The 24365-nt window shown below is 36.3% G+C and overlaps 1 protein-coding gene across 2 annotated transcripts in view; it reads left to right on the top strand.

Moving 5' to 3' along the window:
- Window positions 1–3587: 3587 nt before the first annotated feature.
- Window positions 3588–24365, top strand: part of GLRA3 (glycine receptor alpha 3) — an 87317-nt gene continuing 66539 nt past the window's right edge. For both annotated transcript variants that reach the window (XM_086746669.1, XM_086746668.1), the window contains exons 1-2: window positions 3588–3727; window positions 23416–23543. In XM_086746669.1, coding sequence (XP_086602795.1) covers window positions 3609–3727; window positions 23416–23543 — 247 coding nt within the window. In that variant the 5' untranslated portion in view covers window positions 3588–3608. The remainder of the gene's footprint in view (window positions 3728–23415; window positions 23544–24365) is intronic.

Below are 24365 nucleotides of genomic sequence, written 5' to 3'. Positions count from 1 at the left end.
GATTCATACCATGGTGACACTCTATGGATTTCAGTTTTAAAAAGGATGTTCAAACTGACGTGCGGAAAACGGACTCCACAATCTGTAAGATTGTAAAAGTAGGTATATTTATTCAGCGCTGGGCAGCACGGAGAGGTAGTTCCACCAAAACCATGCGCGCCTGACGCGGTAGCTCACTTTAAATTTATACAACCAAGTGTTACATATACATAAAGTTTCGCAATACGCCTATACATATGCATGACCTATCCCGCTTCATATTAATATTAGTCCCAAGGGGTCATTTTCATAAACTCCTCCCATCTGGGCTTGTGCAGTGCCTCCTGGTGGTGGTCATCGGGGGTTGTGGGGATGAAGGCGGGTGACTCCTCTTCGTCACCGCTAGTAACCTTTTGTTCTTGCGCAAACTCAGTTATCCCTTGGCTTTCATTCAAGCTGCAGGGTCAGTTTTAGCTGGTTCTTGAAGCGACCCCCCTAGTCCTTACCAGGAACTGTCTTTCGTGAAGAATTGCAAGACTTTCTGCTTCAGATAGTTTGCACAATGGTTAGCAAATTATTAAGCAAGTAGTTAGCAAAACATTAAGCACTATTTATCAACTTGATTGCTTAGGATGCACAGCAATAATTAATCAATGCCATATCTACTAAAATTTCTTTAACACCTTCACTCAAAACAAGTCTCACCTTTGAATTTACTGTATCTACCAGAAGTATCAAGAGATACCATAAAGATCTTCTAAAGTCTGGACATAACCATGTGTTCAGCTTTGTATAATAGCAGTTAAGTCTACCAGTAATGATATGGAAAAAATAAAAATATGGTAATTAAACCAACAGTGAATTAAACCACTTAAAACAATTAGGCAACATTTCATCAAAGCTTGTGATTAAAAACTAAATATGCTTCTATGCTTCTATTCTCATTGAAGGCAACAGTATGTGCTTGAGTGCTTTGGTGAACTGGAACTTTTCATGAATCGAGGCTAGTTGTTTGAATCCACTCAGAAGAGAGTATTTTAATATTCAACACCACTCATGAAAATTTTCAAAAGCTCGAAAACAATATTTGTATTTAGCAGAACAAAATGATGCAACAGCAGAACTGCTACTTAAAGCACAAGCAAGTGTATGTTTTTCCCACAGGGATTTGGAGAAGTTTGAACTCTGCATATCTAAAGTATAGCCTATATTGATAATTAATAGAACTGTTCCTATTGGAGAACTGGAGAGTTTGTGCTGGCAGTTTTAACTAATATCATCATAAGAAAAATGCACTTGCATTAGTGCAAATAAATGAAATGTTAGACCAATTCACTGTTGAAGTATGTAATGCACAAAGATAAACAGTGCCTGGAGAAGCAGCCTCACTAAATACTTATTTTGAGGGGAAAGATAAGAATCGGCTGTTCTGAATATACAAAGGAAGTACTCTACACTAATTCTGTAGAGCACCTGCATTGACAGACTGTCCTTGAGCAAACAGAGGGATCCTTCAGCTTGTTTGCTGTTATGTTTTCAGATAAGTGTTTAAATTAGGTTCTTTTCATTATCATTGTTGCCACCCAGGGCAAGGGGAGAACAAGAACAAAAGGATAAACTTTTTGCAAAGTGGACTTAGAAACTTAAAAGTACTGAATACAAAGAGTCCCTGCATTTATGTAACCACTGCTAATACAAAACAAAAATAAAGTTCAGGGAACAGAGGAAATAAGTTAGTGATATTCCTGTACATTCTTCAGCTGTACACTTGATATATATCAACAAAGAAATTCAAACTGGATCTAAAATGTGTGGTAGGTGTTATTATTTAGTGATATCGGCTGGAACAACCTTGAAGAAGAGCTAAAAAATAAAGAATAAGGATACAGCAAAAATGGAAAACATAAGTTAAGAACCGAGGTAAAAGCTGCATGTGGGATATTTTTGAAACAAAAAAAAAAAGGACAATATACTTGGAGGTGGAACATGTAACTGCCTCTAAATATTTCTAACGAAATATCCTTTTTCTAACACACTCTGCCTTTTTCCCCATCTCCTTCCTTCTTCAGCACTTGAGCTTTCTAAAGTTTTCTAATAGTTTAAATAAGACTCTGGCCTGAGATAATCATGTGGGCTATGCAACCAGTGGAGCTGCACAAGTAGTCTAGTTGCTGTCTGACACAAATTAATGGATAGAGTAAAAAGTAAGCCAGCAGATTTTACTGAGGCAAACACTGAGAGGGGGATATGCCCAGCCAGATACAATTCATGTATGCCAAGATGTGTCCCTGAAACTACTTCCAGATTTCTCCCTCCATTGGCTCTTCCAGATATGATGTAGGTCTTCAAAGGCCATCATTGCCTTTTAGGCTCACAGAGAGTATCCCTACTCAGTCTCAGATATATTTCCTCTCTCTTCAATCCCTTCCTCACATTATCTTTCATTTCACTTCATGCGCAAAACATACAGATTCCCACAATAATTTCTTAACAATGTTTCTCAATATCAGCTCATAAATCCTCACCCTTTTCTAACACAAGCAGCTCCTGGCTTGCATGAAATGTCATTTAGTTTCTCTAACAGTAACTGTAATCATCTCACTGTCCTACTGTCACCTGTACTTGTAAACCCGTTATCAGTTCTTCCCTCTTCTCATGAATAACTTTCCTGCTTCCCTCTTACAATGTTTTTTTTCCCTTGTTCCTTCCCATAATCCCTTCCATGCTTTTCCCCAGCCAAACTTTCAAACTCTTTGGATTTCCCTATTAGTCTGCCTTATGGCACTAGATGTCTCTTTTCTAAAAGGTGGAACAGAACAGGATATACTTTTTTTTTTGTGTCCAGCAGCACTGTACTTTCAAAGAAGAAGAGACTGAAATACAGAGATGGGGGTTTCCCCTCCACATTTTCTAAGGAAAGGCATACCGCCGACCCTACAGCTAAAGCAGAACAACTCCCACCCCTCTTTCCCCAATCCTTTCCGAGACCCAAGTTTCAGTGAATTCACCCCAGCTCCTGACCGACAGCAGGCATCACTCCCAGCACGCCTCCTCCCGCAGGAGGACAGGCGCTCAGCCAGGGGCTATCCTGACCCCAAACACCACCCAGCTAAGCCCTCCCCCGCCCCCCACGGCGGGGCCACCTCCCCTTCCCGGGGCAGCCGGTCCGGATCGACCCCTCGCCGCCGCCGTCCCCGATCCCGCCCCGCCGGCGCCCTCGGGAGGTAGCGGGGCGGGGGGGGGTGGTCGGCTGGGGCCACCTCCCGCCCTGCCTCCCCGCCCGCCTCGCCGCCGCCGGGGCCGCGGCGCCCCCCGCGCCCGGGATGCGGGCGGCGGCGGAGTGCCGGCTGCTGGCAGGCGCCGGGGGCAGGCAGGCGGGGAGGTGGGCTCCCTCCGCCGCCGCGGCTGGGCGCCGCCGCCGCGGCTGGGATTAGGCTGCCGGCCCGGCTGCCATGCGGAGCGGCGGGGCGGGCGCGGCGGGGCCCAGCGGGAGGGCGCGGGGCGCCGCCGGGCGCTGAGGGGGCGGCGGGCGCGGAACCGCCGGAGCTCTCCAGGGTGCTGGAGCGCCGCCCGTCCGCCCGCGGGGAGCCGCGCCGCGTCGAGCCGCGCCGAACCGCGCAGCCCCGCCGATGCCTCGGACACCACCGCTCCAGGGCTCCGCGGCGCCTCCGAGCAGCATGGCCCGGATGAGGTACCTCCGCGCCGCTGTCTCGGGATTTTATCTGTGGGAAGCCGCGGTACTGCTGAGGTGAGTTGTGTTTTTTGGAGTAAGCAAAGGTCCCACCCGCCGGTTTTCTGGGGACTCGCGCAGAGAGTCGCCGCTGTCACTGCCTTTCCTCGCCACTGACGCCCTGCTGCCTTCGGCAGCCAGATTGTGGGCACGGAAACTGAATGCGTGGGGTGCGTGGTTCATGAATGACTTTCTAACATTGCCTTGCCTCGAGTTTGATTTTGCATTTTGCAGGCTGAACGCCGGACATTTCCTTCACCTGCTCACAATTGGCGTTTGCCTGTTTGATCTGTGAATTTTGGCAGGAAATGTAACGCTAATGATCTTGAAAATTCTTCAGGTGCAAAGTGTCCATATGTAAAAGTTACAGAAGATAATCTGAGGTAGGAATAGATAGACTTATTTATCACTATCAGTTCTTTTCAGAAAAGGAAAATCAGGGATTGCGTAAGGTCAGAGAAGTCTTATATAGAAACAGAAAAAAAAATTATAGCTGAGTGAATAGAGGATATGGTCTACAGGATTTCCCTTAAGATGGAAAGCGTTTGCTGTTTTACTGGCAGTCTAGGATTTGTATTACGAAAGACAGCAACATATCCATAAATTATGACCAGAGTAGAAGACCGAGGTTCATACAGCTTTTTCTACTTTCTGCCCAGAACACTTTTTCTAGCTAAAGTAGTGTTACGATATCAATGCAAGCATTCTTTTAAGATATAGCTCTGGAATTGTGGAATTGTGGTGGTAGCAGGCAAAGACAAACTTGAGTCCACCGTTTAAAGGAGGGGGGAAAACTTAGGAAGAAAAATCAGACATGTAAAGAAGCAGACTTAAATGTCATCATGTATCCACTGCTGATGCAGAGTTAACCATGCTTGTTATCAACAAACATTCTGGCTCTGTATCACAATAAACAGACTATGGCATATAACATGACAATGTCAGACTGTTTTAAGAATCATGTTGTTACTTGACAAAGATAAAAAAAGGAAACTTAAATTTAAAAAGTGGTTCTCTAGAGAGTTTGGGGATTATAATTGTAAGGGATTTACAACCACAAAGTTAAAATGTAGCGTGCAGTGCCCCACAATGATGACACACTTTACAGGTTCTCACAGGTTCATAGCAAATCTTTCCTTTTTGAAGTTTGTTTAATGATCCGTTTTGTACCAACATATGTAATGTAAATAGCTTACAATCATGTTTATTGTAAATGTGCCAAATGAAAGAGATTTTAAGAAACTGGGTCATATGATATGGGATTAATTGACACTGTGAGGAAAGAGCAAATGCACATATATTACAGTTTAAATTTTCCAGTTGCATTGAGTGTTTCGTGTTCAGAGTAGATTATCCAACCCCTGTGTAGTGTAGGCAATACAAACAGTACTGTGCTATTATTATCCTATTGCAATGTACTCGTAGAACTTATTTTCCTTCTGCATGTTATTTAAATGCCATCCTACTATTGAATGATTCATCCTTTATTTGAATGATATAAAAACACATATTACATTCCAAGGGGTAAGTTTTGGAAAACATACGTGTATTTTGCATCACATAATTCTGGGCTAACATTTAATTGTTTCAAAATGTAGACAGGCATTTTGTTTTGCATACATTCAAATTATTCTGTTCAATGTCCAAAAAACTGTTGTATTGCAATAACCTGCTACTCTTAAATAGTCATTTTATCACAGTGAATGTGGTTACTGTGCACAAGGTCTATATAGTCTGAGAAAGACTTCAGAAAGCTGCTCAGAATCAGTCTTTGATATATATCTCAATATAGAGATGGCTAGTGACTTCAGGTCTGTCAATAATACCTGAGAAACCTGAGTCAGTTTGACACACACAGGAGTCTTCTCCATGCTTTAAAATGGAAAAAGACTTAAAAAAAAAAAGGTTAAAATAGTAAAAACTGTAAAATTCCCAAGCTTCCTGGAGCTATTAATTCTAGTTCTTTTCCAACTTAAGCTTTGTGAAATAATTTTTATTAGAGCAAAGGGAACAGGGAATAGTAGGACAGTGCTTCCACTCTCTGTAGGACACAGACTCTTTAGCACCTGTATAACACCCTCAGTGACAAGATGGATGTCCTATGTATTTCTAGGAACAACCAAACCTTAAGTGTTTCGCTCGCAAACATTACGGAAAAAAATAATGTACCTTCTCTTACATCATGCAACACTAATACTTTTCTGCTCTTCATTGACAAGATTTTAAGGCTGTGTGAGGAAACTGAAGGAACCTAACAGGAAGAACTTTCAATTCTTGTCCAACAGCTCTGAGGCAGTTTAAAGTGGCTGTTTAAATTACATGCCTGTAAAGACAGACATTTAGTTTTATTTTCAGTACAGGTCAAATGAAACCAAGAAGGATAAAGTTACAGGCTTGCCACTTTAATAAGCAAAGTTTCTGGATTGGCATGCTTTACAAGCAGAAGCTGCACCTGATTTATTTTTTTTAAATAATTAAGTTTTCATCCCACATCTAAAGGCTCTTCAAATTGAAATGACTGAAAGAAGATGTATATTAGTCATTGTAGGGTCTAGTTATTAATTTTATTTGTGCAAGAGATGCTAGAAAGAATAAAATGTTGTTAATAGTCTTTCATAATATTGTGCATGTTTGCACTGTGTCTTAGATTAATAATATACTTATTCATAATATATTTATAGATTTTAGACATTAAAAACAAGAGCACTCTTACATTTTCAGTGATATATCTGAGACCTAGGAGAAAAGCTATAATCGGACGAAAAATTAAAAAATATTACTTATTAATGATTGCCAGGCCAAGCCCCAGTATGATATTAAGAAGTGTGTTGAGGTGTGTAAATGAAGGAAAAAACTAGGAAAAAGGATTTCATGGAGCCTAAAGACACTTCTAAGACATGGTTTGAAGTTAGAATGATCTCTAAGACTGAATACTCCTCTCTTTTCATTAAAGTAATAATGCTAGCAAAAATTCCTCTGGATTTGCCTGCACTCCAAGAGGTCATGCTGAAAGCAAGATCACATTTGCAAAGTCAACACAAAGATCATATTTGTGAGTCAAATAATTTCATGACAACTCTCAAACTTCCATTGGCCCCAGCACAGCTTTAGCAGAACTACACTGCCAGGCACCTTCAAGAGTATAGTACAGGTATTTCATATGTAGACCTGTGTATGAGGAAAGCACAGGATGAAAAGGTAGGTGGCAAGGTGGAAATGCAAAATAGATTCTCCCTATATGATATTTCCTTAGATAGCCATATTAGCATAGACCAAGAATCATGCTATGATTAGGTTATTGCCTCTTTCCTCGTTCTATTCACTGCCCCATTGTCCTTATATTGAAGGAAACAGTATCGCAGAGACAGCTAATTGCACTTAGAGATCAGATTCTTGTGGAAAAAACCTCCGTGCAGCCTAACTCTGGGGCATGTCTGAGCTCACAGTTAACTGATTTTGAAATTATTCTTGCATTGCATTGCAAATTGATTTCAGATGAATAGCGTTAAGAAGCAGAAGTCAATACCCTTTAAGACAGCATTAATTCCTCCAAATAACAAAAGAGAAAAAAAACCAGCAGCTAAGCCATATTAAATCTGACATATCACAAACATCTTTGAAAATAAAGGTTTTCTGATGTTCTGGTGAGACTTCAGTAGCTTATTAATATGTTAAGAATTATACCTACGATACTATTGAAGAAATAAAAGTGTCTGCTAAAATCAAGATGTGAATAAAATAGTGTGTGAAAGAAAATGTAGTAATTCAAGAGGAAAGCACTGAAGCACAGTACCTTTCCTCAGTAGCCCACACTCAATTTGAAAAGATGGTTTCTGTGAGACAGATCAGTGGACAGACTCCAGGTCCTAATGAAAAAGATTTGATATGTCTCAGGGAGCAGCAAGGGGAGGGAAGGTGAACTGGGAGTTCAGACTCACAGCAAAGCAAGCAGGAGCAGGGTCCTACCAACAAAGTTTGCGGTCCCACAGCACATGTGCAGGAGCAGAGCAGATTCAGTCCAGACAACAGTTCAGATGGCCAGGCAAAGCTGGTAATGATGAGGCAGGTTCAAGGTCAAGCCAAAAATTTAGGTCAGCAGATCAGGCTCAGGGTCAGAATTAAGGAGGTACAAGGCCGAGTGTGTTTGTGCAGTAGCTCATGCAGAGACCAAGAGCATCCTCCCCAGCACTCCTGAGGGAGGAAAAGAAAAATAAATAAATAAACAAATAAAAAAACCAGCTCCTGAGAGAAGGAGGGTGAATCCCTGCTGAGGCTTCTACAGCTTTTTTATCAAACAGCTCTGCTTCAAAGCTGGGCTGCTGCATTACCAGAGCTGGCACTGAGCCCAGGTAGCCAAACCCCTGGGATGAAGGAAATGTGCTCGAGGTCCTTATAAAATGTCAGGTGGAGAGCACTGGGATTCCCTTGCAGGATGTACCCATAGGCAGGCATTGTACTTTCCAAAACCCAGGCAAAAAGGAAGTGGGGCTTTTTGTGACCAAGAATCTAGAGTTCAAATTCTCTTATATTTCAATTATACCAGTGAAAACACTGAAATCCCTTTGAACCAAATATGAGTTTTGTCATGAGCAGGAATTTGATCAGAGCTTTTACTGTCCATTCTTTGTTTCTATAAAGAGCAATTATTTTTGTGACTACTATGTTTACAATTTTGAGCAAGAGTTATGTATAGATTTTTGAGTTTATAATGTTATAAACTGTAAGAAAATTAAATAACAAAGAAATTTCAGTTAAAAATATGACTCTCAATTCTTACTGTGCTAGTGACATTTTCTTAGTTTTCAGCCTCTCTTAATTCATTCCTAGCTAATTGATGCTAACAACAACTGAAAGCAAGTAATATTATGAGATAAGTGCTGTGCTTCTGTCTGATGAAAAATGTAATAGCTCCTCTATCAGATTGGTCATGTCCAGATATTCTAGGAATCATGACAATTAGAGAAAATGAATTTTTTTATAAGATTAGAGCTTCTTATTTTAACAGATTTAGAATACAAGCTTCAAATGACCTTACTGAGTATTATGTAATAATACCTATAGGGAATTCCTGCAAATCAGCTTTTCTCAAGTAATGAACGATGAAGAGCCCTTCTGCATCTTCTCCTTTTTATTGCTTTTCCTACTGCTCTTCATAATGTTTATTGGAAGAATCAGTAAAAGGGGACAGGAACGAAAAGGATGATATGTAGGCATCGTGAAGAGATAAAGGCACCTTTTTGTGATATCAACTACCAGCAGAAAGGAAATATCTCAGAGAGCAGGAAAAAACACAGCTAGAAACTACGTGTAACAAGAATGCAAGACCAAAGCAGAAGAATGAGAAGAGCATTAGGAAGCAGAACATTCTGCACAGTAAACTTAAGAGAAAAGAAGGCGAGAATCTTTGAGACTGTCCTTTTTTTTCTAGCACAGACTATAATCCATTATTTTTTACAGCTTCTGAAGAAATATGAGCCTTCCTGACTGAGGTCTTGAGATACTGCGTCAATATAAGTGCTTAGTAGTGTGAGTAAAAAGAAAGAATGAAGGAAAAAAAGTACAAAAATAGACAGTATGTGGTTATAAAAGTATAAAAGAATGCATTTTGTTATTACTCTTCCTGTTAGCTGTTTAATGAATTGCTCTGACATTATTCAACTTGGTGTACATTGCAGTGGACTTTCTACATAATGAACACTCCCTATATAATTTTCCTATACCACATACCATCTTGTTATTCCTCTAGCCCACCCACACAGGTGTACAAAATGAGCAGGGACAGAGGGAAGAGTCAAGGCTGTTTCCAGGCAGGAACTTCCCTAAGGAATATCAGTCCTCTTCAATTGTGTTACTACCAAAATTTCTATTTGGTGACATGAAATATTAGTGAAATGCAGTTTCCAAGGGAAACAGTTTGAGACCACAGAAAATGTAGAAAAGTTCAAGATTACTCTGACCTGACGTAATCGTGTGGTCACTGATGGGGTCATTGAAAGAGTGGAGCTGCACAAGTAGTGGGGCTTCTGTGTAATGCAATGGCTATAGGAAAAAGCAAGCCAGCAGATTATCCTGAGACTGTTTCAGTGAAAGAATAAAGTGAGTAGAAAGCAAACACAGGAGTACTAAATCATCTCAAATTGTGAGGTTGAGTTAATTGCTATTAACCTGTATGTGATTCTGACAGATAAAACTAATTTAGGAAGGGTATTACAACCAAAATCAGTACAGCTATAACATTTAAAAAAGCAAACTATGTTTTTTTTCCTGTTCCTAATTAAAATTCAACTTGCAGTTATAGCCACATAACCTACTGTCTTAAGATTTTGCCCTTTGTTGCATTTAATCTTTGATATAATATATATATTAAAAAATCTTTGATATAAAAAAAACATTGGAATATGCTACCCATCTCACCATTCCCAAGGCTTCACATCCTGTGTACAGTTTGTATAAGACTCCACTATGTCTAGAATTTATCTGCAGTTTCTTATAAAATAAATTATTTCAGAATTTTGAAAGGTAAGACATGAGCCTGATGTAATCCTAAGTAGTCTTTCTGAGGATCCACAGGTATGTGATGTCCAAGGTAACTTACTATACAATTGGCTGTTTGCAAATTTGTATAATTTTTACCAATTATTAACTTTAATTAATTTTAATTTCATAACTAACCACTCAACAGAAATGCCTAGTTATACAGTTATACCTGCACAGTTCTTCAGAAAGTTGGGGTTATTAAAAATTATTATTACCTCTATCTTAGTGGGTGACTGCAGAGCTTAGGGATTTTTTTCTGAAAAGTTTATTATGTTCTAGGATACAGTGGGACTTGATTGTTAAAAAGATCCTGAGCTTTTGTCCTGGCATGGCTTTTAATTTCATAAAGTTTTCAAAACTGCACTGTCATCTGTTAGATTGAGTAATGCACAGGAAGGTTGATGCTCTAGGCATATGTAGGCTAAGACATTTATCTACAGGAACCAACTAAACTTCCAGTTTTGTGAAAAACATATCTGCTGACTAAGGGTGCCCTACTAGATAAGTAAAATAAATGTCACAAACAGGTAACTTGCTGGCAAATGTAGGGTAAAACTTTTCTCTTTTTTTTTGAAGGGAGAAATAAAGTCATGAAATAAAATCAATCATGACTAAAGCACTGACCTCATACAGCTAAATTACAACTAAATACAGTATTCTAATGTGAATGTTAAATCTGTGTCTAAGCATTTATGTAACATGTCCATGAAGGGATGCATCTCTGAGTGATGTTTCCCTGATGCTACCAGGTCAGATCCGTTATCTCTGACTCAGCAGTATTAGAACTAAAATCAAAGTATGCAGATTTCAGCATCACATCTGGACTACATCCCCTAAAAAAGAATTTTTGAAACCACAGTGAGTTTTCTTATTTACCTATCAGAAAGAATGCTTTATGAAAATTTATTTTAAAAAAAAAAGGAAGCAGATTTATCAGTTTGCAAGATTTATCAGAGTTTGTTTTAATGCTTAATTTTCAAGAGTTGAAGTAAAATAAACTATCTTCTATTTTTCCTTCAGTTCTTGCACACTGAGGACTGGATACTCAATTGTTTTGAACATGACACTGCATTTTTTTTTACTGCACAAAATGAACATGAAATGCACTCACTTGAAACTGTAATACATGATTACAAAAAGTAAAATACAGTAGAGTACTGGAATTAAAAGAGGTATTCATAATCAGTTTCTCCATACATCCAGTAACATTTTACCTCCAAAACTTATCCCAAAATTCTAACACTCTGAAAATGAACTCTGAGAACATATCTATATCTAACTATTTTTGTTGTTTCTGTACACAGATTTTTGGATTTAAAAGTACTCAAATTTTCATCTGTAATCAAGATGTGAGCACAAATGCATTTGTTCAGATTCTCCAAGTAATGTTTAACAGAATGGCCTTTTTCCTCATTTTTAACAGTGATGACTCTTTCAGGAGATGAAGAGTCTTGGACATAATAAAGACCAAAATGCATTCAGTCATGATCTTTCCTTCACCCAGTGTATTTCTATGTGTTTATACAAAGCTTAAAAGACTCAGATAATGGCCAAGGGGGGTGCTGCGTATGTGGCATAAGCAGGACTAGTATAGCAAAGACAAAACATATATCTGAGGGCAAGTTTAAACACCACTTTCTGTGTGTGAAAAAGAATGTTTGTATGTGTCATGGACCAGGATAATTTTAGTGAAAACATGAAAGGCTAGCAGCACTATTTTTTAACCTTCACATTATTTTCTCTGACTTATTCAGTAAGGAATATGCTTCAGTGCATGCATTAGGAAAACTGGGTTCTGTCATTTTGTGGCATGAATCCTGCCACTCTTATCATCACCCTGAAGCTCAATCCTCTTTTTCCTTAAATAAAGCCTTATATTGAATTATTATCGTGTTGACTCCAGGTAGAATCAATGAAAAAGGAAAAAAATACCTAATCCATTTATCTCATGTAAATTAACACAGCTGGTTGAATATCAGCATTTCTATCTCACAGAAAATTCCAAAGCTCTGGAAAGGTTTTATTGTTTTTTCGGCGCATAAAAGGAATTTTAAGTTGCAGAAAGCAGGGGAAAAAAATTCTATCAATTCTATGTGGGAGATGTTTAGAGAATTTTTCAAAAATTAGAACTTGAGACCCCACCTTCAGTTCCCATTGACCCTAGAAAACTGATTGTGGCTGGCAGAATAGAAAGGACACTGGACAATATTCCACCCACCCAAGTCTGCTATCATTTAATTAAAACAGCATTGAAACAGCTTCTTAAAAAATCTATTTCAATAAATCAGTATTTTTCCAACTGGAACTGTTTTGTCTTAGTTGAAAATCCATAATCAATAGTAATACAGTATCTACACTATAATTACCCTATAATCAAAATAAACTATTTCACAAGAAGTGTTTTTGGAAAGAACTTTATATAGAAGAGTTCTATTTATGGCTAAATTTAGACTCGTCTGGGCTGTAGTTCTGCTTGTTGAAATACTTTATTTTAAGGTGAGTGACTCTTCAGGCTATATTCAGCTTTTCCCTAACTGAACTTATATCTTATCAAACTTATTTTGGAGGAAAAGTCTCATCTTCTAAACAGCCATCTGACATGTTCATTGAAGATACAGGACAACACTGTGGTACTGATACAAGTAGAGCTTCCCTAAGGCAAATGGAATAGTGTTTAATTGAATTGTGCTTCAGTCTTCACAAAACCTAGGATTTTTAGTAAAAAACAAATTTTTATCTAGTTTTGATAAACTCCAACCATTTCATTCTTTTATAAGATTTTTAAGAATTGTAAAAGAATTGTTTGAGAAGAAACATATCAAAGAACCCCCGTTTTCAGTTTCAGTTATGATTTTCAACTCGTAAAAGTGGATTTTTAAAGCAAAACAAGGCAAAGGAGGAACAGAGGACACTCTAAATGGTCATTAATTATGATTACAATAAATATCTTTTTTCTACAGATGCGCACTTCAGTGGGCACTGATCCTGTTTATATTGGGTGAAAGCACAGCAACCTCATGGATGCAAAGATGATGGGGCAATGCCACAGTAATAGTAAAAGATCTAGGCGGTAAATTAAAACTAGAAAACACAGTAATATGGAGCTCTACAATTTAAAGGACATCTTGGAATGCATTCAAAATACAGAATTCACCAAGCAGCTATAATCTGTAGAATTCTGTTTTCAATATTCACAGGTTGCTCCCAGATTTGGGAGGAGTTTGTCTTGGGAAACAATAGTTTACGTTTTTTAGCCAGGCAAAAGTCCCATTTTAATTAATTCTCCTTTCAGCCTAGTGTTGCCTCATTGACATCAATTGAATTACTATTCATTATAGTGGTAAAAGACACCAGCCTGTTCCTGCACAACTTCAATTGGTTAGAGAAATCATTCATTAATCACAAAAATAAATGTAATTGTTCAGCTCTGACATGCTTTTATGGAAGGATATCTGGTGTTAAAAAGATAATATTCTCAAATTACTTTCCTTGGTCATTTTGCATTCTATCCATTACTCCAATAACTTTTCTTCATTATTCAATTAATACGCAAATTAGTCTTTATAGTGAGACAGTAATGCAAGTTCAGACTATTATAAATTAGTGATTTACAGTTTCTATTTTCAAAGATATTCCGTTCATTTTAGCCAAGTATCACCTGTTTAAAAAAAAGCCCAAAATAGTTAATTGAATTTTGGGAAGATCTGCCTATCTTTAATTCAAAGAAAGTTGTCAAATACTTAAATCCTGACAAATCTTTCACCCTTCCAAAGACCTACTGCATGGGTTAAGTATTTGAAAGATTTTCTGCTTCTTGAGTAGCTGTTTGAGTCAGCTTTCCCCCCCAAAATATAGGTTGAATAAATTAAGAAACAGCAAGAAACTAAGATCTGAGTTTATAATATTTATAAAAATAAGGTATAAAACAGGTACAAAAGACTACTAAGGAAGTAGGTGCTTCTGGGAAAACAATGAACAAATACTCAGATGAGTCAGAACTCATAAAATTTCTTAAGAAAATTCACATGTTGCATGGCTGGAATTGGCAATAATAAGCTTGTTTAAACAAGAAAAAGCAAAATTAGAGGAATAATCTGTATTTTATTGAACCCATATCTTAATTAAGCTAGAAAGCCATGCCATAGGATTATGATGAATGCTGACAAATTCGTTTTCTTCCTTCACACTAAGAATTTTTTTTTTTTTCCCCAAAGGCAGAGTAGTAAAACATTGTTCTTATATATAAAGAGAGAGTCACAAAAACCCCAAGTATATACAAATTTGGCCCCATCTAGAATATAAAGTCTTTTGATCTGCAGAATGGTGATCAGGTCAGTGTGACTTAAATCAGAAGACTTAAAAGGCTGCTATTCTCTTTTTTCTCTCTCTTAAGAAAAGCTGAAACACTTCAGAGCAATCCAAAGCTTTTTTAAACTCTAGTACATAAAGTAAATAAGCTATAAACATTATACCATTTTACTTCCATGACAAACAGGACTGAAGGAAGACTGTAGGGCTGGAGGAATTGTATTAATAAAAGGGGGAAAAAATATGATACCATAAAGATATCAGGAACATCATAACAAAATGCTTGCAACCATTGCCTAACCTACAAAGAGCACTAAAATGCGATGTTACTTCAGTCACTGAAACAGAAAAAATATTTTTTTTCCAAATATGAAATGAAAGACATTTGTAATTGTTGCATTGAAATGCAATCACATACATTTTTCATGTAGTTTTCATTTCTAACCACTGAAATAATAAAGGATTGATAATTAGTGATCTTAAAATGGAAATTTATTGTTTGTTCCACATAAAAAAAATGTTACTTTCTCTGAAAATGTGTCCTGATGTAACTACTTATCTCTGCGGTATTATATCAAAAAATTAATCTGACCATTTGAATTTACTCAAAATAAGAGGAGAAAAGGGCAACTAGAAAAACCTACAACTTGGAAAAATACATAGAAAATCTAACTGGTCACAGAAAATATTTAAAATTCTCCTAGGGATTTTACTTAGAAAATACCTTTTTAAATTCTTGGTGATACAATACTTCTGCTCCTGTTAGTTGAAGTTACAGTCTTTTCTCAGGCAAACATGAGTTCTGTGCTTCTCTCTGATCTGATAAAATTATTATTATCTAAAACACTGCAGCATATGAAAATCTGTATTTTCATTGTATTAGGAACTGACAACTTCATGACCTACAACAAATAAAAGAAATTCTGTCTTTAATTAGCAATCAACGTATCATTGTCAGTTTTAACAGAAATTATAGGAAAAGAATTTTGAATCTGTCTTTCTTGAGACATTGCAAACTTAATGGCCTCCAATAAGAGAAGTCTATTTATATTTTGTTTTGTGTGAATGATTTTAATTTTCAGTAGAGTGAAGAGATTGCCTTAAAATTTTATTGCAACTTTTAAAAATATTTCAAAAGTTAAAATTTTTTATTGAAATAAAAAACAGAATTGTATTTCTTTTCTGACACCGCTATCTCAGGTAGCCAGTTTAAACACATCACATCTCAGAATAACATGGGTCTTGATCTACTTGATCAAGTCTACTTGACTTAACAAATGCATTTTAATGACAAACTGTGCAAAAATTGGGAAAATCTTTAGGAAATAGATTTATGTACAAAAATCAAACTAATTAATATTGTTTATGCTTTACATTGGTTTTTTTTCCTAAAATCTAAAGCAATTTTTGTCTTTCCAAAATAGTAGGATTTATTATTTTTGTTCAAACATGGAAAACACTTTCATTTGAATGGGCCTAAGGCCCTCAATGATCATTCTCATTAACATTTGTTGTTTTTTGTTTTAAGTTGACACATTCTGGAATGGTCTTCTTTCAAAAAGGTATTTTTGTCAGGTTTATGTTCACTCTTGGAATAATATGTGCCAATTCTACATACTCTGAACTCTGATCTTTTTAGTTCTTTTCCTACTTTAATTGATAGATCAAATAATTAGAGATACTCTCTTTACAAAAAAAAAATTCTGTACTTCTGAGCTCTTCATACATGATGTTCATTTTTCCCACTGATTGTACCAAATACATTTTATTAAGAGATCTATTTTGCACAGGAGAGGGTTTAAATACTGTTTTCATACCACAAAATCTTATTGCCACAGTTTTCAAAATGCAGTAATCAGACAACACCTATCTGAGGATCACTTCATGTTAGCAGACCTTGTTAATTACATGTTTTTACTAATTTTTTTTTGTTTTAAAGTTTATTATTTCTGTCACCATTACTTACATTACATACTTACAGAATTGAAGGAAGTAGTCATGAGATTAATTCACCTAACCATTACTGGTGAACCAGTGAATAAGTACCAATTCAGATTAATTTACTGAAATGCTTTTGTGTATTGATGTTTGTGAGATACAACTGAGTGTATATTGGCTGGCTACAGTTTTAGCTTTCCTTACGAGTGTGTAATTAATTTCCTTGAGCTTCTCTGCAGGGCTTTTTAATCTAAAGTGCATTAAAAACATTCAAACATCAGCTGGAGAGAGCAGACCACAAACACAAGACCAAATAGCTCCAGGCGTTTGGCCATGCTTGCTGTCTTAGGGAATAAGCTAAGTAACTAAATGAAAGAGCTATTGGACCATCGTAATGCATGCAAAGCATCTTATAACAGCTCTGTAGCATGCGTTGTAAGATGAAATACAAAACTGCTACTTCCCTGAATGGCTAAAATGGATTGCATTTGAGATGAAAGAAATAATTTATGATCATATGAGGAAAAATCAGCAAGCCAAATACGACAGTAACTTGGTGTTAACATAAGATTTTGAGATAAAATACATAGGTAGTTTAACTATGAAAGGAAGAAAATGAACATACCATCTAATTCAAAGATAATTTATATTCAAAAGTAAGTTAGAGAGACTCTGGAGACTACTTTCAGAATAACTTGGATAAATTAGGGGACTGCCCTAACTTGGATTGGGAAACTTCTCTCTGGGAAGTTTCCAGTGGAAGGTATCATTACAGCACACCATATTCTTTCTCTCTGTCATCTACCTATAGCAACAACAAACTGGGAAGAGTCAGCAAATGGTGTAAGACATAATTTCTTCCTTCACCTTTTGTCTATACTATTCTTATTAAGTTCTTCTAGAGTGCTTAACCTTATTATTAACAACCTTGCTTATACAAATGTTGACAGTAGCCCATTACTTCTTTTCTTCAATATTTTAAAATAAATAAATATGTATTGTTTTAAGGCAGAAACAACACAGTGAAAGTGATTTTTAAGAATTCACCTTAAGAATGGAAAGTTTAAAAGAGAAGAAACAGTGAAAAACAGTACTTTCTGTAGCACACAAATGATACAAAAGTCTCAAAGGCAGTATGATTGAAATTACTTTTGAAGGTACATCTTTTAAAATAAAGCATGTATAAAACACTTTCATTTGTAACATTCCTTTCCTCCATTTGTGCTTTGGTAAAAACGTGCAGAAGTTTGGGGCAGATAGAAAAGAGACAGCTTAATAGTAGGAAGACAATGATTCTTAAAAAAAATATAGGAAAGCTTTAGCTTTGTAGCTTCAAATGTTTTACAGGAAACATTTGTGGAGATTGTGAAATTCCCTTTGAAGAGTTTCTCAATCATTTTCTTTTGAAGGAAGGGAAGAGATTGAGGTTTTCTCTCACAAAATTGCCAGTTTTAAATAGATGTTTCAGGAGCATAGATTCATGACCTGTGCTTTCTCTTGCTATCTAAATTGCCAGCTGCTAGATGAGATCTGCCATTTAAATTCTGTAGATATTGGTGCTCTGGTTGCATATCTAATGTCAACTTTTTTTTTTCCAAAGTTATGTAGTAGTAATTATGTTAAATGCATAAAATAATCAATAATAATGTAAACATGTCCTCAGCAAAGGGGTTAGAAAAGAACTGAGTCCCATCACCTGCAATGACAGTCATACATGTCACAGCATCGCAATGTCCTTATCTAGCTCCATCTCGAAACACAGAAGGCTTTTTTATCTCTTCTCAAAGGGCTAAACTATTCCTGAACTGAAGTATTTCAGTGGTTGAAAGCCTTTTGATTTATTATCTCAATTTATCCCTGGGCTTCTTGATATACATTTGCCTTCATGACAATGTTATCATTTAGGTGAAAATTCTTTTCTCTTTGCAGGTACATGTCATAGATAGAACATTAGCTCTTTTTTTTTTTTTTTTTTTTTTTCTGCTAGTAGTCAATCTCTGATTTTTTAAGCTGTCTGTAGTTTATGGGCAACTCAAGTGCAGATTCCATTCTGGAGCTTAATTCCATACTGTGCAAGGAGCTGATGCTCATACAACTGCTGGTTGAGTCAAATACCCAGCTGTGAAATGAAGTGAGCAAAGTGGGCCCACATTACCACAGGTAACCTGCAACTCAGATTACAGGCTACAGTATAGTCAAACTGCAAGCCTGCAACCCAGCCCTAGTGCAGAAGGACCCTGAGAAGACACAATTTTCCGCTTTGAACTGCGCCCATTACTTCCCTCCCTTTAGCTCTTCGGGTCCATAAAGTGTCTTTTGGCAATCTGAAGATTTCTGCATGAGATTTGCAATGCCTGCTCTGAATTTGCCTGCTTTTTTATATATCATAGGTCATTCCTTTTCACCAAGCTAGCCATATATGAAACACAATACCTTATATTTTGCTAAATTGTTTCTTCCAGAAAGATGTACTGTTTTGGCTGGTACAGTTTGATCTTCTGTTAAGTTATTTTTATTATTAGAGTGTATACCTGAATTCCCATTTGAATTTGTCTGTCATTGATTTTTCTTCCGTCTTTCTTCTTTAGATAAATGTTCAAAAGTTTCTGCCCCTTTGAGGTACTTTTATGCACTTCAATCATGATATTTTTTTTAATCCTTTTGATAAACTAAGCAGATTGAGCTTTTAGAGTCTCTTACTTTAAGAACATTTTCCTAACTCTCAGATCATGGTTTAGTGGCATTGTTCAGTACCTTTCCTAATGCTTTAATATCCTTTTAAAACTTGGACATGGAATTTGATGCAATGTCCCAGAACTGGTCTCATGAATATCATGTAAAACAATAAGTGACCATCATGCTTCTACTCACTCTTACAATCTTTACACATCGCTGGATCACACAGTAATGTAGTGAGAACTTTACCGTGACGGTGCTGAGCTGTTCAACATGAATTCTGAATCCTTCTTCAGACTCACTGCTTTCTCCAACTCTGCCCACATTCCCAATTCATACATCTCTTAATGTCCTTCCTCTGTTTTAAACTGTTCTACTTAAATGGACTGAAGAAATAGGTTATTTTCTTGCCCTCATCAATACTCTGTCAACTTTTTTTTTTTTGCAATTCTTAGTTTTAAACCATCAATGATTTTGTATTTTCTTTCCAGATCATAGATGGCAGTGCTAAACACCATTCTTACTACAACTCCCTACAGTAGCGTTTTGTGTAGAATTTAGGATGTGGGTGCTGATCTAAAGAAATTGCATCTTGGCTGTGCGAGGCTGCTTCTTACTCTCTAACATTTATATTCCACTGTAAATGTCCTCAGTTTGACCTAACAATGTCTGACTCAAATACGTCTTTTTGTAGGTCATGAACTGTCACAGACCTGTGAATCAGGATGCTTTCCTAACTCAGTCCATGAGATTCCAACGCCAGTCTTTAAGGCATGACACAAAGCTCACCTCTCCTCAAATTTTAGGTGAATACTGATTTGACAGACAGAATAGACTCAAGACAGAAGTAATTATAGTCCTGGTGACTCTTATTAGGATAAAAAATTCTGACACTGATTTTTGATAAAGTAAATTCAGTTTGTCACAAATGATTTTTTTGAATACATTATTTGACATAACTTTCCTTTTTTTTTCCCTTTATTTTTGTCCACTTCTTTTTAATTTTTTGGCAAGGCTTAATTTAAATTATAAAGATGTTCAGGACACATTTAGGAAATTGAAATAAAGTACTGTGTTAAGTCTGAAATTGGAAAATGGCTTAAATCCTTATAACTGTTAATAATATTTACCAATAGCCCACAGGAACAACATAGAATCATTACTAGGGCTAGCATTCTTGTTGGTAACTCTTCCTGGTAAAATATGAATAGACCAGAAGACTGGGAGGTTATAATCTCTCTCCAATAAAAGATTTCAGCAATGGGAAGCCTTTGCTGCCTCTACCTGTGAACAAAACTGTTTCGCTTTCCTTCTTGGTAATTTGGACTTGCATGATGACTTCATGCTAATCACAAGTCTATTGTAGCTTACCTCCGAATGACCACAGGATAAAAGTTTTGCAGATATTAATTTCTTATCATTCTGCCTGTTAGAAAATGTATACACAAATTCTTTAAAAGAAAAAAAAAGTCACAGGTGACAGTAAATTCCCTCTGGAGGTGCGCAAAACCGTTCTTGGATTTATGTAATAGTTCTATATCAAAGAGGAAGCTATGTGCATTAACACTAAAAGAAGCTAAATTCATACTTCATGAAAGGACTTTAACTTTCTCTAACCACTTAGCCAGAGGCAACGTACAATAAAACTGAAGAATCCTTACCATGCAGAATTAATTTTTATGTTAATTTGTAAACAGAAAATCCATTCTTTGCCAGGTAGACCTTCCTAAAATCCACTGCCTTACTCAGGTTTTACTATATTACTGTCTTGCTCCTTTTTAACTAAAAGAGTATTACACAAGTCAGCTCGGATCGATGAAAGTATTATTTGTCCAACGGTATTCTTGAAATACATGCTTGCAAATAATGGTAATTTGAAAGGGCAGAATTCTGCAGTGCTCAACCAGCTTTTACTCAGTAACACACCAAGCTGAGAAAAACAGAAAATATTAATTGAAGAAATATTTAGTTACAAATCGCAGCCAATTTTAAAAATAAAATTTGCTTATATAAAATGTATTAATTATGCTGAATATATTGTTTTCAGAAGCAGGCAATAAAATTATTCAAGATATTCTGAGACTTTTAAATGGCTAATGAAAGCAAATATTAATGGTGCTATCATACGAAAAGCTAAATGCTACTTTGTGAATATCTGTAGTCACAGCAATTACTACTTTCTGTATTCAGCATTAGTTACTTTAATTTCAAAGTATTCTATTATGTGGCAGCTTTTAAAAGCAAAAAGTACAACAAAGATCTAGAAAAGTCAAAGAAGTGAAAAAAGGACAAATAAACAAATTCTCTATTCAGAGAAAGTGATCAATATTGAAGCTAACAATGAGTTTTCTATATTTGTGTTCTGGAGAATTTATTTATGTCCAGAATAAAAATATAGGAGATATATATATCCTGTAGTCTAGCAATTCTATTTATCCTGTGGAACAGAAATATGACTTTCTTATACAAGAATATAAGAAAGAAATCTAAGTGTTTTATATATATGTATATGTCTGTCTATACACAGTAACTTGATTCTCTTGCCTTGCAAATAGATCAAATCCAGCAAAGTGTAATCATATTTTATTTGCTTTGTAACCACATATGATGTTTTACAGAAATATAAATTAACTGTGAGTTGCAGTAATGTGATGAATCAGATACATACAGAATGATTGATAATGAAAATTGTGTCAATTTTAATTAAAATGAGTAAATTAAAATTGTGTCAGTTTTAATTAAAATGAGTAAATCACAGCATTCTGGAGGTTTCTATGTTAATATTCGGTGCGTGTCCGAATTTGTAACATTCAAGACCTAGTACAAAATAATGTTTTATTTAAGACAGTAAATCCAAATTTCAAATTTGAAGACAGATTTTTTAGCAGATCTTCTAAATGGAAGTTACCATGAAACTGTAACTTTTAATATCCTGAGTAACATGGTTTAGGGAGCAAAAAAAAATTATGTTCCCAGTCTACATTTAACATGGCGTCTGTATACACCTATAGATCTGTATAGAATTTTTCCATTTTAGAACTCCATCCATTGTTAACAACAAGTTCAGCATAGGTATTTTTTATTTATAGGAGTTAGAAAATTGCTATGGGTTTTACATTGTTCCCTGTGTTTACTTCTATGCAAAGGCATTTTTAAACATTTCTAAAAGAGTGAATTGGCATTAATAGGAAACAATGAAGTGGGTAAGTACAAAAGAGTCATATCTTTCTGGAATAGATTTTTTACTAGAAGTCAGCACAAATAGGAAAAGCCCTTTATCTTTTTTGAGACTCCAAAAGCCACAAATGATTTTAGTTGCACTGTGTATCACAATGTTACTCATAATTTTATGTATGTGTATATTTACTGACTGTATTGTTTTTTCAATGTGTTGGCAAGCACTCGAGTAAGAGTTCCACAACAATAAAGACCTTTTCTTCAGGTCCTCATGGCTGATCACAGTGCCGATACTCTTCTTTCTTAACATGTGCAGAGCACACTTTAGAATGTCAGTGGGAGTTCTGCAGACATATAGAGAGGAGGCTATAGGAGATGACATTTGCCATGTGGCCCTGAGATAAAAATTTTGCCCTAAGATAGTTCCTTTAGTAAGTTGTGGGTTTTTTTCCACTGCAGCAGTCACTTTTGTTTTAACAGAAAACAAACCTCTGAGATAATGTTAAAGAACACCATTTGCAAAGAGATTGATATGTTGTATTATGTTTAAATATCAACATAAAGCATTGGCTGAACAAAAATTGGTGGCAGTAGTACTATTCTATGAAAGACCCTTACTACTTTTTTTTTTTTCTTTTCTAATCTAGGCTTGTATTACACCACACCCAGTTGAACAGACCAATCTTAGGGTAGACTCCAAATTATGACATTCCCCATGCACAGTGATTTGTGTAGATGGCATTATTTAACTCTGTGATAATGGTTTGGTTACTGTTGACTGGAAGTGTTATTAATCCCCAGAAGTCCTGAGGAAGAGGTCACAATTACCTATAACTATGCATCTTAGCAAAATAAAGTTTGCATTAAAAATTACAGATAGAAAAAGAACTTACTGTTTCCATTTCTTTGATACTACTATTTTCAAAGCATAAACTAGCTTGAAAGGTAATCTTAGCTCTCGTATTCATACAAGAATGAACTAAGCTATTGACTGTGAAAAACTGAAGTTTCCCTAACAAAATCTCTAACAAAATGTTTTGCTCTCTTTGTTTGTTTTTCCTTGCTGTTAGCTTGGTAGCCACAAAGGAAACAGACAGTGCAAGATCCCGTAGCATGCCGATGTCACCCTCTGATTTCCTGGATAAGCTAATGGGTAGGATGTCAGGCTACGACGCAAGGATCAGACCAAATTTCAAAGGTAATTTTAAACCTAACTTTTCAAATTTTCAGTATTTAATTGTTTCTTCTCACACAAATGCAGTTTCTGGAAAAATATGAAAATTAAGAAGTACCCCCACTGAAAAAAAAAGTGCCTTCTTTTGCCTTTCTTTGCTATGACAGTTCATTTCAGTAGCAATATGCTTGATTCTTATAACTTTCACTGCTGCCCAAATGAGACCTTTTGGAAATTTATCTTATCACTAGATTTGAATTGTCTAATAGGAGCTGGCTTTTTTCCTTTCTAAAATGCTTGTTAATGAGTTAAAATTCCCATCTTGGACTACCATAGCCTGAAGCACTCCAGAAAGTAAGTTCTGTGAAAGACAAAGCAAATCCTCATACCTGCCTGATCCTAACTAAAAGGAAGGGTGTGTTAATTACATGACCATCAGAGTCAATCTCAACAGACCTTATCTTAGTTACTGAATCTATCACCAAATTCTGTGACATTTGATTCCTCTCTCCTGTGCCCGAAGTTCTGCTTTGAAATGGCAAAAGGCACCATCTTTTCTCTCGTTCCTTTCCCTGTTCTCAGTTCTCCACTGGAACTGCAGGTCCTTAATACCTAGAATTGTCTCTTGGTCTGTGCCTTCTATGTACTTATCACAAAGGAGATTCAAACAAGACAAAGGAGATTCAAGAAGATTGAAAGTCCAAAGTTTGCAAATGCAATGATTACGTCTTCTGAGAGTCTTAGTGCAAACGATATTATCCAGGCTCAGTCATGCTAAAGTAGAGTATTTAATGAAGGATTATACAAGCTATATTATTATACAAATATAGAAACTATTATATAGAC

This window comes from Chlamydotis macqueenii, chromosome 4 (assembly GCF_036417535.1).
Source record: "Chlamydotis macqueenii isolate bChlMac1 chromosome 4, bChlMac1.mat, whole genome shotgun sequence".
Lineage (NCBI taxonomy): Eukaryota > Metazoa > Chordata > Aves > Otidiformes > Otididae > Chlamydotis > Chlamydotis macqueenii.
Note: the sequence above shows the minus strand (reverse complement) of the source record. Positions and strands in the feature narration are given on the sequence as shown.